The 14011-nt window shown below is 40.9% G+C and overlaps 1 protein-coding gene across 6 annotated transcripts in view; it reads right to left on the bottom strand.

Annotated features, from left to right (window-relative positions):
• The window catches only part of tll1 (tolloid-like 1), a 61733-nt gene extending 57300 nt beyond the window's left edge, over positions 1 to 4433 (bottom strand). The window contains exons 1-2 of one of the 6 annotated variants that reach the window (XM_082535936.1): positions 4232 to 4433; positions 2422 to 2900 (exon numbers count right to left, since the gene is read on the bottom strand). In XM_082535936.1, the coding sequence (XP_082392062.1) occupies positions 2422 to 2602 (181 nt within the window). In that variant the 5' untranslated portion in view covers positions 2603 to 2900; positions 4232 to 4433. Of the gene's footprint in view, positions 1 to 2421; positions 3099 to 3861; positions 3879 to 4231 lie in introns of those variants that run through there. The other 5 variants (XM_082535937.1, XM_082535939.1, XM_082535938.1 and 2 more) reach the window with 5 other exon arrangements.
• Positions 4434 to 14011: the final 9578 nt, after the last annotated feature.

Below are 14011 nucleotides of genomic sequence, written 5' to 3'. Positions count from 1 at the left end.
TTCTCTCAGTTATTTTAACCTTAAAGACTCGCTCGGTCTCACAAACATGCGTAGACTTACTGACTCCCTTTAACCTGCCGGGCTCCCATCAAAACACACACAAACGAATGAACGGTAAGTTCTTTGCATAGCTAAAAAGCCACAGAGACATGGGATTGCAGAGTCAACATAAAAATCACCCATAGAGATCAGTGTGACATGCACATGAGCAAACACACATGCAGACACACACACACACACTGGCCAATGTCCACGGTTGTCAGGTTTGTGTATTTGGTATGGGAAGAATGTGTGTTGGTCAGCGTGTGGACGCTTAGCGCTCTGGGGTGGAGTTCTTATCAGTCCAATGTGTCATCGCAGACAACATTAAGTACCACTAAAACACACATGGACACGCATGTACACAAACACACACGGAGAAAGACACACAAAGTCAGGAGGGTGTAACCCCAAACAAGGATCCAGATTTTAAAAGATGCTTATTTATTTTACACCATCCCAACATCCCTCTTATAGAAAGAGGAGAGGAGAGGGTCAGAAAAACCTTAAAAAATATATCAAAAAGATATTAAGTTAGATTATGAAATTCGTTGTTCTAGGCCTAAAAGCAAGAAGATCAACACACATATGTCCTATTGTTGGCGTTTTCTCTCTCATTTTGGAGCAAACTCGAGCACCTTGAGCCTACTGTGATTATGAATTGCTGCTCTATATATGAAACTGAACTGCATTTTCCCTTTTACCTAAGACACAATTACTAGGTGCCAAATGTTTCTTATTAATGGTTTGTGCACTTCAGGGACAATTAGGGGAGGAGCCAAGTAGTGGCCAAGGGTGGCCAGGGCCACCACACAGTTAATTGTGGTCATCCAACACAACACAGGATGGAGCTCCTCAGGGCACTGTGCATATACTCATCAGCCCTGAGGTACATGTATTCTTCTGTTTTACAGGAACACCTTTTTGCAGAACAATTTCTCAATCATTTTTGTTCCCAAATGAACAAAAACATAAAACCTAGGAAAAAAAAGTAATAATTTTATAGCTTATCAATATTTTAAAAATTAATAACTTGAGCAACAGCACAAGCTTGTTTTCATCAAGTGAAGGTAAAAAAAGAAGCATAAGATGTATTGTCTGTATAAGATAATAAGAAGAGTGAGGATTGAAGGATTTAATCTAATTATTCTTTGGCGTACAGTCATTTCCACAGTGGCTGGTGGTTGAATCCACTGGCCTGTTGGGCCTTTTCTGTGTGTTTGCATCATCTCCTAGTGACTCCGTGGGTTGTCTGCCGCATATTAGGTTATTAGTGATTCTTAATTGATTGTAGGTAGTGTGTCTGTCTGTTTCTCTGTCAGCCATATGACAGGCTGGTGACATGTCCAGGGTGTACCCTTCTTCTAGCGCTAGGACAGCTGGAAGAGGCTTTCACAAAAATTGTAACCCTTAATTGGATAAGCAGAAGAACATGGATGATTCACACCGCTGAAAACGTAATAATACCAGTTTCTATCTGGTGTATCTTATCTGGTGCTGCCACTGGTCATCATTACACTGGTAACAGTCTAAAACATTTCCCATATAGCCAGCCTTAATAAAATGGGGATACGTAAATGGTCACCAACAAATACTGCATTTAAAGGTTATGGTCCAGGCGCTAACAGAGGAGAATAACTAGGAGGAGAGGGACTGGTTAAGAGAGCGACTATATAAAAACCAAAATGACCCCCCTCCCCCCCCCTTCCCGCCGCCAATAAAAGACCTATTAAAAAAATACACCTCTTATGTATAAAACTTTAAAACTTTAAAAAACTGGCAACCACTCGCTGACACAACAGACACATTTATTTTCGATTCAGTGAAAGATTTTCTTTCTTTTATTTTTTACACACAAGAAATTCGTTCATAGCGATTAAGCCACATCAGGGTGTTACTCCACAACAACTACACAAATGTTAAATGTTTATCACGTGTGCACGCGCATGTGTGTGAGAGACAGAACGTGAATCCGCGCCTGTGTAAATCCAGCTGTTATTTTTATTCCTGTTATTAGTTGACTTGACATCTGCACACGCTCGCAAACGTATGCGATCCATGCGCGCCACCAATATTTGGACTCTGGGGGATGCTTGAGCTGAATGTGAGCATGTTTGTGTGTTTGCATGCATTGAAAAGTGCATCAGACTTAACGTGACCGTCACCGTGGCATGCACGTGGCATGCATCTGCGAGATCGCTACAGACACCGACACCGGTTATGCGGTTATTGGCAGAAGCGCGCTGTCATCCCTCATACACACACGCACGTGCCGCCTCGGAGCCAGCTGTAGGAGGGCAGGATCACCGTGACCAGAGTAATAAATATAGTTCTTGTGTTACTTTTATAATTTAAAAGCTAAAATAAAGTAAAATGACTCACCAGCTTTGCAGGGGTCCTTGTAGTCAATGGTCTCCGCTCTCTCTTCCTCATAATATTCATAGTCTGGCTCCTCGTAGTCGAAACAGTTACAAATAGTAACTTTGCCCCAGAAAGTCAAGCCGGCAAGCACCAGTGTGATCCAGCGCATCTTACCAGCAAGTGCGGATGGCACACGGTCCATCTGAAGACTGAAATAACCAAATAACGGCCTCTCTGCTCGTCTCGTGCGCTACTGAGAGATGGACAATCCAATCTCCGAAGCACGGCGTTAAGAATTTATCGGGCCATCTTGAAGATTGGCGTCCTTTGTGACAGTCTGCTTGTGGATGGTGTAGGTTGTAGTAAGTTACCCTACTCCGACTGACTCTCCTCCATGGTTAAAGTACGCTGAGGTTTCCGTGCGTCCGTCTCTCAGTCAGCAAAGTGTCCGCTGAGAAGCTCCGCTGTCCTCCGCTGTGGCTTCGCAGGTGAAGCTGCTGCTAGACAAGCAAGAAAGAGGAGAGGTTAGGAGATCAGGGCTGGGTGATCTCTGAGCGTAAAGACGCACGGTGGTGTGTCTGCTGCTGCTGCACGCACGAGAATCATCCACCTTGTGTGTTTCCAACCAACACTCTTGTCCCTCGCCTAGCGCAATCTCTCTCTCTCTCTCTCTCTCTCTCTCTCTCTCTCTCTCTCTCTCTCTCTCTTTCTCTGTGTCTCTCTGTCTCTCTTTCTCTCGTGTCCGGTGGTGGTACTGTCTCTCTCTCTCAACCCAAGTCAGCGCACCGCCCATTCACACACACACACACACACACACACACACACACACACACACACACACACACACACACACACACACACACACAACCGCACTGTTCGTCCCAAGTGGTGCAGAACCACACGTCTCTGTCTTCTTTTGTCTCCATTCAATGGACCATTCGCAGTCTTCTTCGTTCGTGTTTTTTTAATGCGCAAAACTCCTGAGCCTTCTCTCTGATCTCAGAGAGGAAGCCGCTCACTAATCATCACCGGCTTAATTGGACCTTTATTCACATTGACCCGCAAAATAAAGTGAACTGGCAGTAAAGAACCGGTAGCGGTAAAAGTAACACGGTGGCCACAAATTTGCCTGTGACTCTAAGTAGGTGTTATCTGGTTATTCTGAGGCAGGTGCCAAGTAGGTGAGAGCCAAACCATAAACGCCCAGAGGCAGGAGCTTTACAGTCATGACGTGACAAGTGGTCTTTTATTCTGGCCCCCTTCTGAGTTGCTGTCATAGAGAGAGGGAGAGGGACATCAGTTTTAAACCTTTGAAACTTAAATAGTGAATTTCAATAAATAAATAAATAAATCCCTACTGAACAATGGCCTTTAGAGTGGGAGATAGTCTGCAACCCGAGATAGATAGATAGACCAGTCTGCCATTCACCTATGATGTCTTCTCTAATCTCTCATAAATACCCTTGGCAGCAGTAGGTCGGTCAACAACCGAGTTCGTGATCCTCCCCTGCATCCCTGACATCCACAGGTCCAGCGCAGCAGCCTGAGCGTGTTAGTTCATGAAAAGAACGCTAAGAGCATTTAGGCAAGAGGGGGAGAAAAAAATCCTTTACAGTCAATTTCATTTGACGTATTTTACTCTAATTTCGCACGGACTGCAAAGTTGTCAGGAACCACCCATCTCCCCCAGTGCTGCCTATACACGTGCACATGCACACACGGAAGACTACAGCAGTAAAAATAAAACCCCAGCAGTTGTTGACAGACAGTGAACACCTTGCCAGTGTAAATCCTCCTGAGACAAGCTCACCCATACGTCTCCACAGCTTACCTGCTGCGTTTACCTGCCCGGGGCGCGTTGGATTGCTGCGGAGCCACATAGCGACCCATCGTGCTGCAACTGTGGGGACTTTCTCCGGAGTCTCAGGGGGTCTCGGGGTGTCACTCGGTACCGGCAGTTTCAAACGTGCCTGACTCCCCCCATTTATTACCGGGAGATTACCGGAGCGCTGTCTCTGCCGCTCCCGACTAATCCTGCCCTCTGGGAGAGGTAGCGGCGCGCTGACGTCACGCCATCAATCCAGCCGCAAGCTGTCCACTATCCACGGTTGGACACAAATCCCTTAGAGCATAGGTGTCAAACTCTGGCCCGTGGGCCAAATTTGGCCCGCAGCCTAATTACATTTGGCCCGCGAAGCCATACCAAATTACTATTAGAGCTGGCCTACTGGCATTATACAGCTAATGTATATATTGTTTAGTATTAAGCTTTGCTTGTTCCATATTCAGTTTTTCAGCTAAACTTGTCCATAAGAAAAGATTCATTCTTATATCTGGAGGAATACATATATATATATATATATATATATATATATATATATATATATATATATATATATTTTTTTTTTTTTTTTTTTTTTTTTTTTTCAATAAATATTAACGTTAGCCCGCGACTTTGTTCCAGTTTTGAATTTTGGCCCACTGTGTATCTGAGTTTGACACCCCTGCCTTAGAGGCAGCACACACGCGCGCACACGCGCGCGCACAGGTCGACACACTCCTGGTTTTTTTTGTCCCAAAATTAACCTGCTGGACAACCTGAAAGTTTGTGGGATAGAAAAAAGGAGCAACAACCAACTCTGACAGGATGAATCTGTGTCAGTCTGATTCCTCATACTAAGATCAGGGTTCTGATATTATCAACGAGTCTTAATGGCAAGAATTGCACTAACAAGGATAATAAAAATAAATAGGTAGATAAAGAAAAACTTTGGGGAGAGCAAGCAAACTGCCATCACCAGCAGGGTGTGCTGAAGCACTACTGCTTAGCTCAGCAAAAAGTTTGGCAGGTAAATGCCACGAGCCACTACTCTAAGCCAAAACGAGCTCTTGCCCTCCCACTCCACATTTTCAACCATTGTACAAAAACAAAAGACAAATGAAATTTTAATGAAATAAAAGTCAGCACACTTGCTTGTGTGTTTTCCAACCAAGTCACCTTCACTCAGCTTCATTTCACTTCACAAGTTTCTACTGGTCATCCATGCCTAGGGGTATCTTATAGTTTGTGACTCACTGCACTAATCGGTGTGTTTAAGTGTGCAGTTGTTAACCGCAGGTCAAATACATTCTTTCTACATCCATGTTATGCCGATGCGTGTTGATTTGCATAGACGTTTGGGTGAAGCTGGTGGGCATGTTTTGGGAGTGCATGTCACAAGACTCGTACTTACCACGAGAACAGTGTTAAAGTTATTTTAAAAAGCCTCCACACTTTACTTAGTGTTTGTGTGCGTGTGTGTTTAGTGCTTATTTGTGGTCTGCTTTTCCCTCTCGAACACCTGCAAATTAACACCAGGGAAGGCATTTAGTGGCATTTTTGGCCTTTCAAGCCACTTACAGTCCATCTGTGTGGTTACTACCCACCAAATCTATTCAGCAAAAACGCTTCCTTCTTAAATAGGCTCCAGCTATTGAAATTAATGCTGTGTTCAGGTATTTGTGTCCCTATTTAAAGCACTTATCGATCAGTGAAACTCTGTGAAAGTACCTCGCCAGCATTCTGACCCAGCGCACTGACCACCACCCCTCCCTGAAGCCACACTCTCTCATATCCAAACACACACATACACCCGCACACAAATATCAAGAGGAACCCTCAAACAAAGCAGCAGCCCCTCGAGACTCCTCCAAGTGCTGTGGTCTGCAGGTATTGGAGCACTAATATTAGCTTTGTTTCTAGATGCAGTAGAATTGAACTGCACCAGGTTTGCTGCACACTACTCTGACTTCAAAGATATGCATTATCTGAATCAGGCATTTGAGTGATCCACTCTGGTTATAACAGACTGTTTAAGCTATCTTTGTCACTCATAGAGTCCCCAGTTACCTTGAATTAATTCTGCTGTAATCCATAGAAACATATCAAATCCACAGCAACATTTCCTACACTGCCATTCATCTATATGAAGACAACAGCCACATTTTCATGATATTCATGTCAAAATATTACATTCAGCTTTGATGTGCAACATATTCATCAACCTGATGAAATGCTGCTAAAAACAGAGATTTTGACCCAAAATGTGACTTGAATGAGATTTAAAGCACGACTTATCAAGCTGAAAGAAATCTGTAATGTAAAAAATGTATGCTATAATATGAGCATACAGCTGTTTTTACTTAAATAGATAAAAACAGCTGCATGCTCTGGAAGGCGGACACAATGGTGGTGGTGGAGCATTTAGCTGAAGAAGCAGATGTTTCCCTCAGGAACATGTTAAGTATGTTATGTATATTTAGCAGGTTTCCAAGAACATAAATAGTACATGTACACTACAAACGCCCCTAAATCAATGCATACAGCCCTAAATGAGATCTTAAATCTGAAGAAATTGATCATTGCATGAGAATCTTATTTCTGGTGACCTGGTGTATCTCTTTGTTTACTGCTACAGCAGTATAAGTAACACAACATGTAGTGGTACACTGTGACGCCGTGTTACTGTAAGCATTGTTCAAGTAAATATCATGTATATTCAGGTAAGCTTTTGTTGCGATGCAACCTACTGAGAACCTGTACTTAGTTCTCATAGCTGGTGGATATATCATACAAACAACACAACTCTCTTTTCCTCCTTTTGCTACCATTTATTCTATTTGCATTTATTTTTGTTGGTGTTTTTTTCCACTTGATGCAGGATCAGCAGATCATTTCATTCAAATTTCTGACTTTTCTTCATAATTTAGTTTCTGTCCTTTTTTGGTTAAAATATTTTTTTAAATGGCTCATTTGTGACGTAGCACAGTGCTTTGTAACGGAAAGCATGGCTAAACATCGGTCAGTCATTCATCCAAAATAAACTCCTTGACTGGACTTTAAGGCCAAAGACTTCAAGGGTCAAGTTTTTAACCACAATAACAAGTTTTTAACAAGCCTGGGTAGTTGACTTTGTGGTAGGACTTGACTTAAGCGGTCAAAGAAGTGCAGGAGACTGATGCTTTGCAGTGTAGCAACTGATTTATTCACCATTTTGTGACCCAAACAATATTTACAAAGAAACAAATAAGAAACTCAACTCCAAATTAACTCAGTTCAAATAAACATAACTGAACTTAAATCAACGGAAACTAAGGTCAGCCTGCACACAGCTACACTGACCTGAACCTTTCTCTTCGAACACCTGAGTTTTTCTGCTTAAATAGTCCACTTAACCAAACAATTTCTCCTCTGGACTATTCCATTCAGTAGGTAAGATGAACATGATTATATTCAAACCTCTACTGCCACTCTTTACTAACAACATAAACTCTATGGTGTAATCAATACATAGTACAACAATAAATCTATTTCTCCATAAACCCTCTAAAATCAACTTTATTAAATTACAAGAATTCTTCCCCTTCTGCACCTGGTCTCATCCTGTGACCTCAGATGAACCCAGAAGCTATAAAGCAGGAAGTAAAACTACATTTCCTCCTTTTGTTTCTGGAAGACAGGTAGGTAAGGTAAGTTCTAAACAATACAAATTAACAGTTGAAATAAAGAACATGTTAACTTAACAAACTCGTAGGAATTGATTTAAACCAAGATGTTATATTATATAATCTGTAAAAGTGCAAAACATAAACAAACCCGGGATAGTAGATGTTTGCCTGTTGCAGACTACATATGAAATATGGTTTAATCAGAACAAGAATGTTGACTAAGAATATGGACAAATGGTCTTCTCACCCACTTTGTCACAGACTCCATAAAACAGTAGTATTTTTCAACACTGGTAACCTACGTGATTACAAAGACATTTCCTGTATACATTTTTTGCCCACTAATCCTTCATTTATTATATCTGTAACTTTGTTCATCCCCTGCTGTCCTCTAGTTGTTTTTCGCTGTTTTTTGTTGAAGGCCTCATAATTCAATATCCTATTTTTTAAAAATGTTTAAAATAATTACATCTCTGTATTTATAAATAGATGTAATAATTTATTTACTGCACTTTGGTCAGTGAAATCTGTGTGTAAAAATGTGTTTATAATATGTGCCTTATAAATAAATGTTTACTATCTTACTTGCCTACTTATTTAGTTACTTTTTTGTACGAGTTTATCCCCACAAACTGCATTGTGGGAGCAAGAACCCCCAAAGAGCAAGTGATGCTGACCGCCTTTGATCGAGCCGGAGAAACCTCACCTTTCTGTATCTTTCTTTATCCTCAGGGCTTACAAAGCTATGACCGCTAGTTAGCTAATAAACTAAAGTCAACTATATAGAGTGAACTACCTAGTCACATGAGGCAAGGTGTGAAAACAGGTGTAGGTTTTAGTGGACTTTAGATAGTTATATTAGTCCCGGTGTTAGATTCAGACCTTCCTTAGAGTCTTTACCAGACAGTGTGCTTGCTTTCTTAGGCATATCAAAACTGTTATATAAAAATAATTACCTACTCTTTTATAAAATAAAAGATAAACGAGATTCCTTGGTTTCTTAACAGACACCACTGAGACGATAACCTCTACTACAGCATGAACATCATACTCTTGCCCGACCTCTGTAACTTTCACTGAAGTAAATTAGTGAAAGATAAGTTTTGGATAGCTAATAAAAGAGGGGGACAGGTTAGAGGGGAACAGGCAGAGGCAGAAAATGAAGACAAAGCTAAAACGATAACAATACCTTAGGTAAGAAAAAAGAAAATATGTGTTCTCCTAGGTCTGCTGACTGTGGAAGTGTCCTAAGAGGTTTATGAAATTCCTCAAGAGGAAGCAAAGAGGTGGCCAGAGACATCCATCACCTTTTGGCTAAAAGACAGTCTGCTGACACCACAACAGAGCCCAGCAGAGGATGATGATAATGCCTGGATATTGCTCGGTAGCTTCAAAAACACGTCGAGGCAGTTTAATTTCCTCATAACTTTTACTGCTGAAAAAGAAAAACAAAGCATACAAAAAAAAATCTCGAAACAATGTGAAACTTGAGGTTTTTATTTTTAAGTTCAGCAGCAAAAGGAATGAAGGCGCCCATGTATGCTCTCTGTCCGTGTTACTGGAAAGTGCATATATATGCAGCACTCACATACAAGACACACATGGCAGCTACTATGTGAAGTGGCTCCTTATGTAAACAGAGCGAGCGGAGGGAAGACGAGGTGTGGAGAGGAAATCCTCTGCATAAATGCCAAGCTGTGCGTGCCATTCGCTCTCCCTTGTTCTTATTTCCTCTTTTCTGCACCTCTCATGGCTCTGATTCTGCTCCTTCATCTCTCCTCCGCTACCTCTCGTGCGGGTGTGCGCGTGCCAGTTTGGAAAGATGACACAGACCTGCTTTTTGTCTTTGTGCCACCAGAATTTGCCGACACGGGAGAAGAAGAATGAAAGCAGGATGCACACTGGTGTCAAAAGATGGCCGCAGCTGCAAGGAGGTAGAGACGGAAAAACATATGCAGGAAAATGAGGAAGGGAAGATCTTCCAGTAAATGCCTTACTGTAAAAGGGTCAAAGGGGCTGTTGAACCTTTACACTCTTATATACAGTGTCTAAGATTCTTCCTTAGCTGTGTCCTGTAGAGTTCATGGATATGTTATTTTTTTAATCTCAAATCATTTGCTGGTACTGAAATGTATTTAGAGCCTAGTGCTGATATATTTATCAATGAGAATATAAAAGTGACATCTCCTATTGGTTTTGGACTTTGAACTGTTTTTTAGAACCAGAAGTTACCACATTTAGATTGAAGGGTGGAGCGCTAAGTTGTGCAGGTACACAGACACACGTATCAGCTCATTTATAAAGGCTGCAGACTAATAAAACACTGGAATTTCACCATAGCCCCATAACCGAAGCCCAACCTTCTCAGAAGGTCTGTACTACACAGCAAGCCAAAATAGAAATCTGATAATCCATTAAAAATGCTCCAAAAGGCACGATGACTGACCCACAGGTCCAGTTCAATGATTTAAAGTCGGAGGACAGGTGACTGGCTCCAGGACTATCAGTCATCCCTAACTCAGTTATCCAGATGCAAAAGTTATTAACAGGAAAAACCCTCCTGGAGCATGTGTCCCTGATCAGGACACATTATGCTCCACATTTTTATCGACTGGGTTAAGGTTTATTATTTAGTTTTTTGTTTGTTCTTTATCTACAATATGAAATTAAATGAAGAATATCCAGACACAAGATTATTGTCTGAATTTTGTTCAGATTGTGATTTTCTATCATCGTCCTCACCTTATGACACTCACTTGGACTTATTGAACTAATATCTACATTTTTGTTTTTTTTTTTTAATTTAAAAAACAACTTTTTGTTGATCCGGTCATTTTGTCATTACTGAACAAGGAGGAAGAAAGTTGAGTTGAATGTCGAGTTAGAATTTGGGGAACAGTAACAGACAGCGCCACACACCGAGTGAGACCACCTTAACAGACCAACCACCTTGCTTCTCTGAAAGCTGAAGATGCTGAAAGTGTGTGTGTGTACAGTAGCCATTTGCTGACATTGCACTTCTTCTGGAACTTGGTATTGGGTGTGCACTTGTATTACTCGTGTTATGGGGACATAAATCTATTTACGCTGTTATAACGTGGAGGCTCAGCTTTGTTTTGGGGGGCAAAAAAGCAAGTTTTCATAACATGATTTACCAAATTTTAGAAGAATTGATTTAAGGTAATGTAAGACTACACTAGGGTAAAGCTCCAGGAACTTAATATAAGTCAATGCAATGTCCTCAGAGATATGGTAACGCAGCTGTATGATCAACGTGTGTGTGTGCGCTCTGGCCTCTGCTTACTGCAGATATGCTTCTTTTCAGAAAGGCTATAGAAATATGCAGTGTGTGTGTGTGTGTGTGTGTGTGTGTGTGTGTGTGTGTGTGAGAGAGAGAGAGAGAGAGAGAGAGCGAGAGAAGAGAGTGAGTGAGTGAGTGAGGGTTGATTTGCTGTACAAAGATCTTTTAGCTGCAAAATCAGCTTTGGCACATTGTGAGAACCAATGTTTTTCTCAAAACTGAGAAAGAAGTTCCTGTTAACTGAAGTCAAGCGACAGACCATAGACTGTGTAAAAAGTTAAACAAAGATCACATTTTAAACCATATCTTGAGACCCTTTGTTGATAGCAGCCTGTTGAAAAAAAAAACATCATTTATTCACATTTCTTTATTTGAATCTATTAAAAATGCAAAAGATAACACAGTGTGAGAGGCAAATTTGACATTTGTATTCATATTGTCACCAGTAGGTCAGGAGAGGGGTACAGCAGTGCACTGTTATGATTTGGGCCTTGATTTTGGACAGTAGTGTTGGAGGTCAAATTTGATGGAATTATAGACAGAAAAAGTGTAATTTGGAAGATTTTGATCCAACATTTGGAAAGCATCTAATTGGCTTCTTTTTCAGCATGCCAAATGATCCCAAACTGCTATTAGAGTAAGATGGATAGAAAAACACACAATATAACACTATCAGTCATGGATTGGCCTCACCAGAGCACGCACCTCAACATTACTGAAGCGGTGTGGGATCATCCTGACAGAGAACAGAAGGGAGAAATCCTCATATCAAAGATCAAACCCAGTTTCAGCTCAGAGTTAATACCACCAGTTTGAGATATCAAAATGTGCCCACAGTTCTTGTTGAGTGGAGCTTTTAAAGTTCAGAAAATGTTCTTGTTGCGTCTCAAATAATTTTAACTGAGTCAGCATGAACTCAGCTGAAGACAAGTTTTAAAATTTTGACAAAAAAATAAGTTACCGAGTAAAAAAAAATTGGGAGTGTGAAAGAAATGTATGTACTGAACCTCTGAGCCCGCTCTCCTTCTCTCACAGCTTATTTACCATCTTATTCACCTGTAGGCTGATATAAATCAACAAGTCGATATAGATCATTGCAACTCTAATAATCAAGGAGTTTTAGCATTATTATAGATTACATATATACAGGTTCTGAGGTGTGATTTATCGTTACCACTCCTTACACATGTATCACAAAAGAAGGAGCAGAGACAGATCAGTTACTCCTCCACCATTTGTATGAAGACAAGGCTGCATTACATACTTTCAGTGAACCTGAGAATAAAACAGGTCTATATTTTTTAGTTTTTACTTACCAAATCATTCTTGGGTCATTTTTAAAACAAACAGTCTAACTTTGTTAAAAATAAGCCAAACATTTTAACAACAAATGCAATCAGGCTGTGACTTATCAGATTTGTGACTTAATGGTTTAATGACTGAGAGTTTGATGGTGAACCTTTACAGAGGGTGCAGAAACCTTTAGAAGATTGTAGTCTTCGTGTGCAAACACTTCTTCTCTCTGTGATTTGTCAGGTCGTCAGCACACTACTGTCATCTGCAGGATTTAAGAAGTAATGACAAAGACGAGCTGTGGCAGCAGGAGTGTAAAATTAGACATGCAACCAAACAAACGCATTCATAAAAGTCCTGGTTTTCTAAGTGTGTGTGTGTACAGAAAGAACATTTCTGAAATGCAGTAAAACTGAATCTGTTTTCAAATAAATCAGTAAAAGTCACGATAAACACCTCCATGCTGTTTTCTCTAGTCAAACGTCAACATTGGAACCTCATAAATGATAAACAAGAAGCCGACCCCCTATTTTTTGTTATAAATCGCTCCAACACTTATCAAAATATTTGCTGATTACTTCAGTCCAATAATTAACTAATTACCAGCACAGTGTCATCACATTTTTACTGGCCCCAGTGCCAAAACAAATAGGTCTTCCTGCATTATTGATGAGGGAGGAGCTGTCTAATATCACGTTTGACTGATCAGATTAATGTCCTCTTCCCTCTCTCTCTCTCTCAGCAGGTCCCCTCTGTGTCCCGCTCTGCCCTGAAGTCAGAGCAGCTTGATCAATGGTATTGATGACAAGATGCTAATAGCAGATGCTAATAGGGTCGGTATGAGTAATAGACCGAGGTTGCCATTGATCTGCAGAGTTAGCATCTAATGCTAAAACAGCTGATTCAACCGCATAGTTGGACTAAAAGTGCCACCCTTGCTAGGTGTGTGTGTGTGTGTGTGTGTGTGTGTGTGTGTGTGTGTGTGTGTGTGTGTGTGTGTGTGTGTGTGTGTGTGTGTGTGACTGCAGGGAGTGAAAGTTAGATAACAATGCTTAAGGCCATTTTTTTCTACCAATATGAAGGCACAATATGTACAAGCACGCAGTAAGATTTATATCTAAACACAAAGCTGAAGTCAAACACTGGCACTGGCTTGTCTATCTCACATAAATTATGTCCTCCCTTATTCAAGATTCATAACTTATTAGACTAGGCAAGCAATTTCAATCCAAGAACTTGGAAGTGAAGGGGTCTTTTGACAGCAGGTTTTAGTCCTAATATGAAGCACAGATGCTTTTAATGACATTATTGATGGCTCTGATCTTTTCAGAAATCCTTGTAAGTTAGGAAAGAAGGAAAGCGAGCCAGCAGAAACCAGAACCGTGAAACTTGGTGGAATTCATCCATCTGTAATTTTAGCACTGGACAGCGTTTTTCCTGCTGTGAAATATCAGATGTCCTTCTGTAAAAACAGACTTCTGAGTCAGTGAACACAGGCTGCTTTAAATCAAATCGGATCTGCCCTTTGTG

The sequence above is a fragment of the Aulonocara stuartgranti genome, assembly GCF_965226115.1.
Source record: "Aulonocara stuartgranti genome assembly, chromosome: 6".
NCBI lineage: Eukaryota > Metazoa > Chordata > Actinopteri > Cichliformes > Cichlidae > Aulonocara > Aulonocara stuartgranti.
Note: the sequence above shows the minus strand (reverse complement) of the source record. Positions and strands in the feature narration are given on the sequence as shown.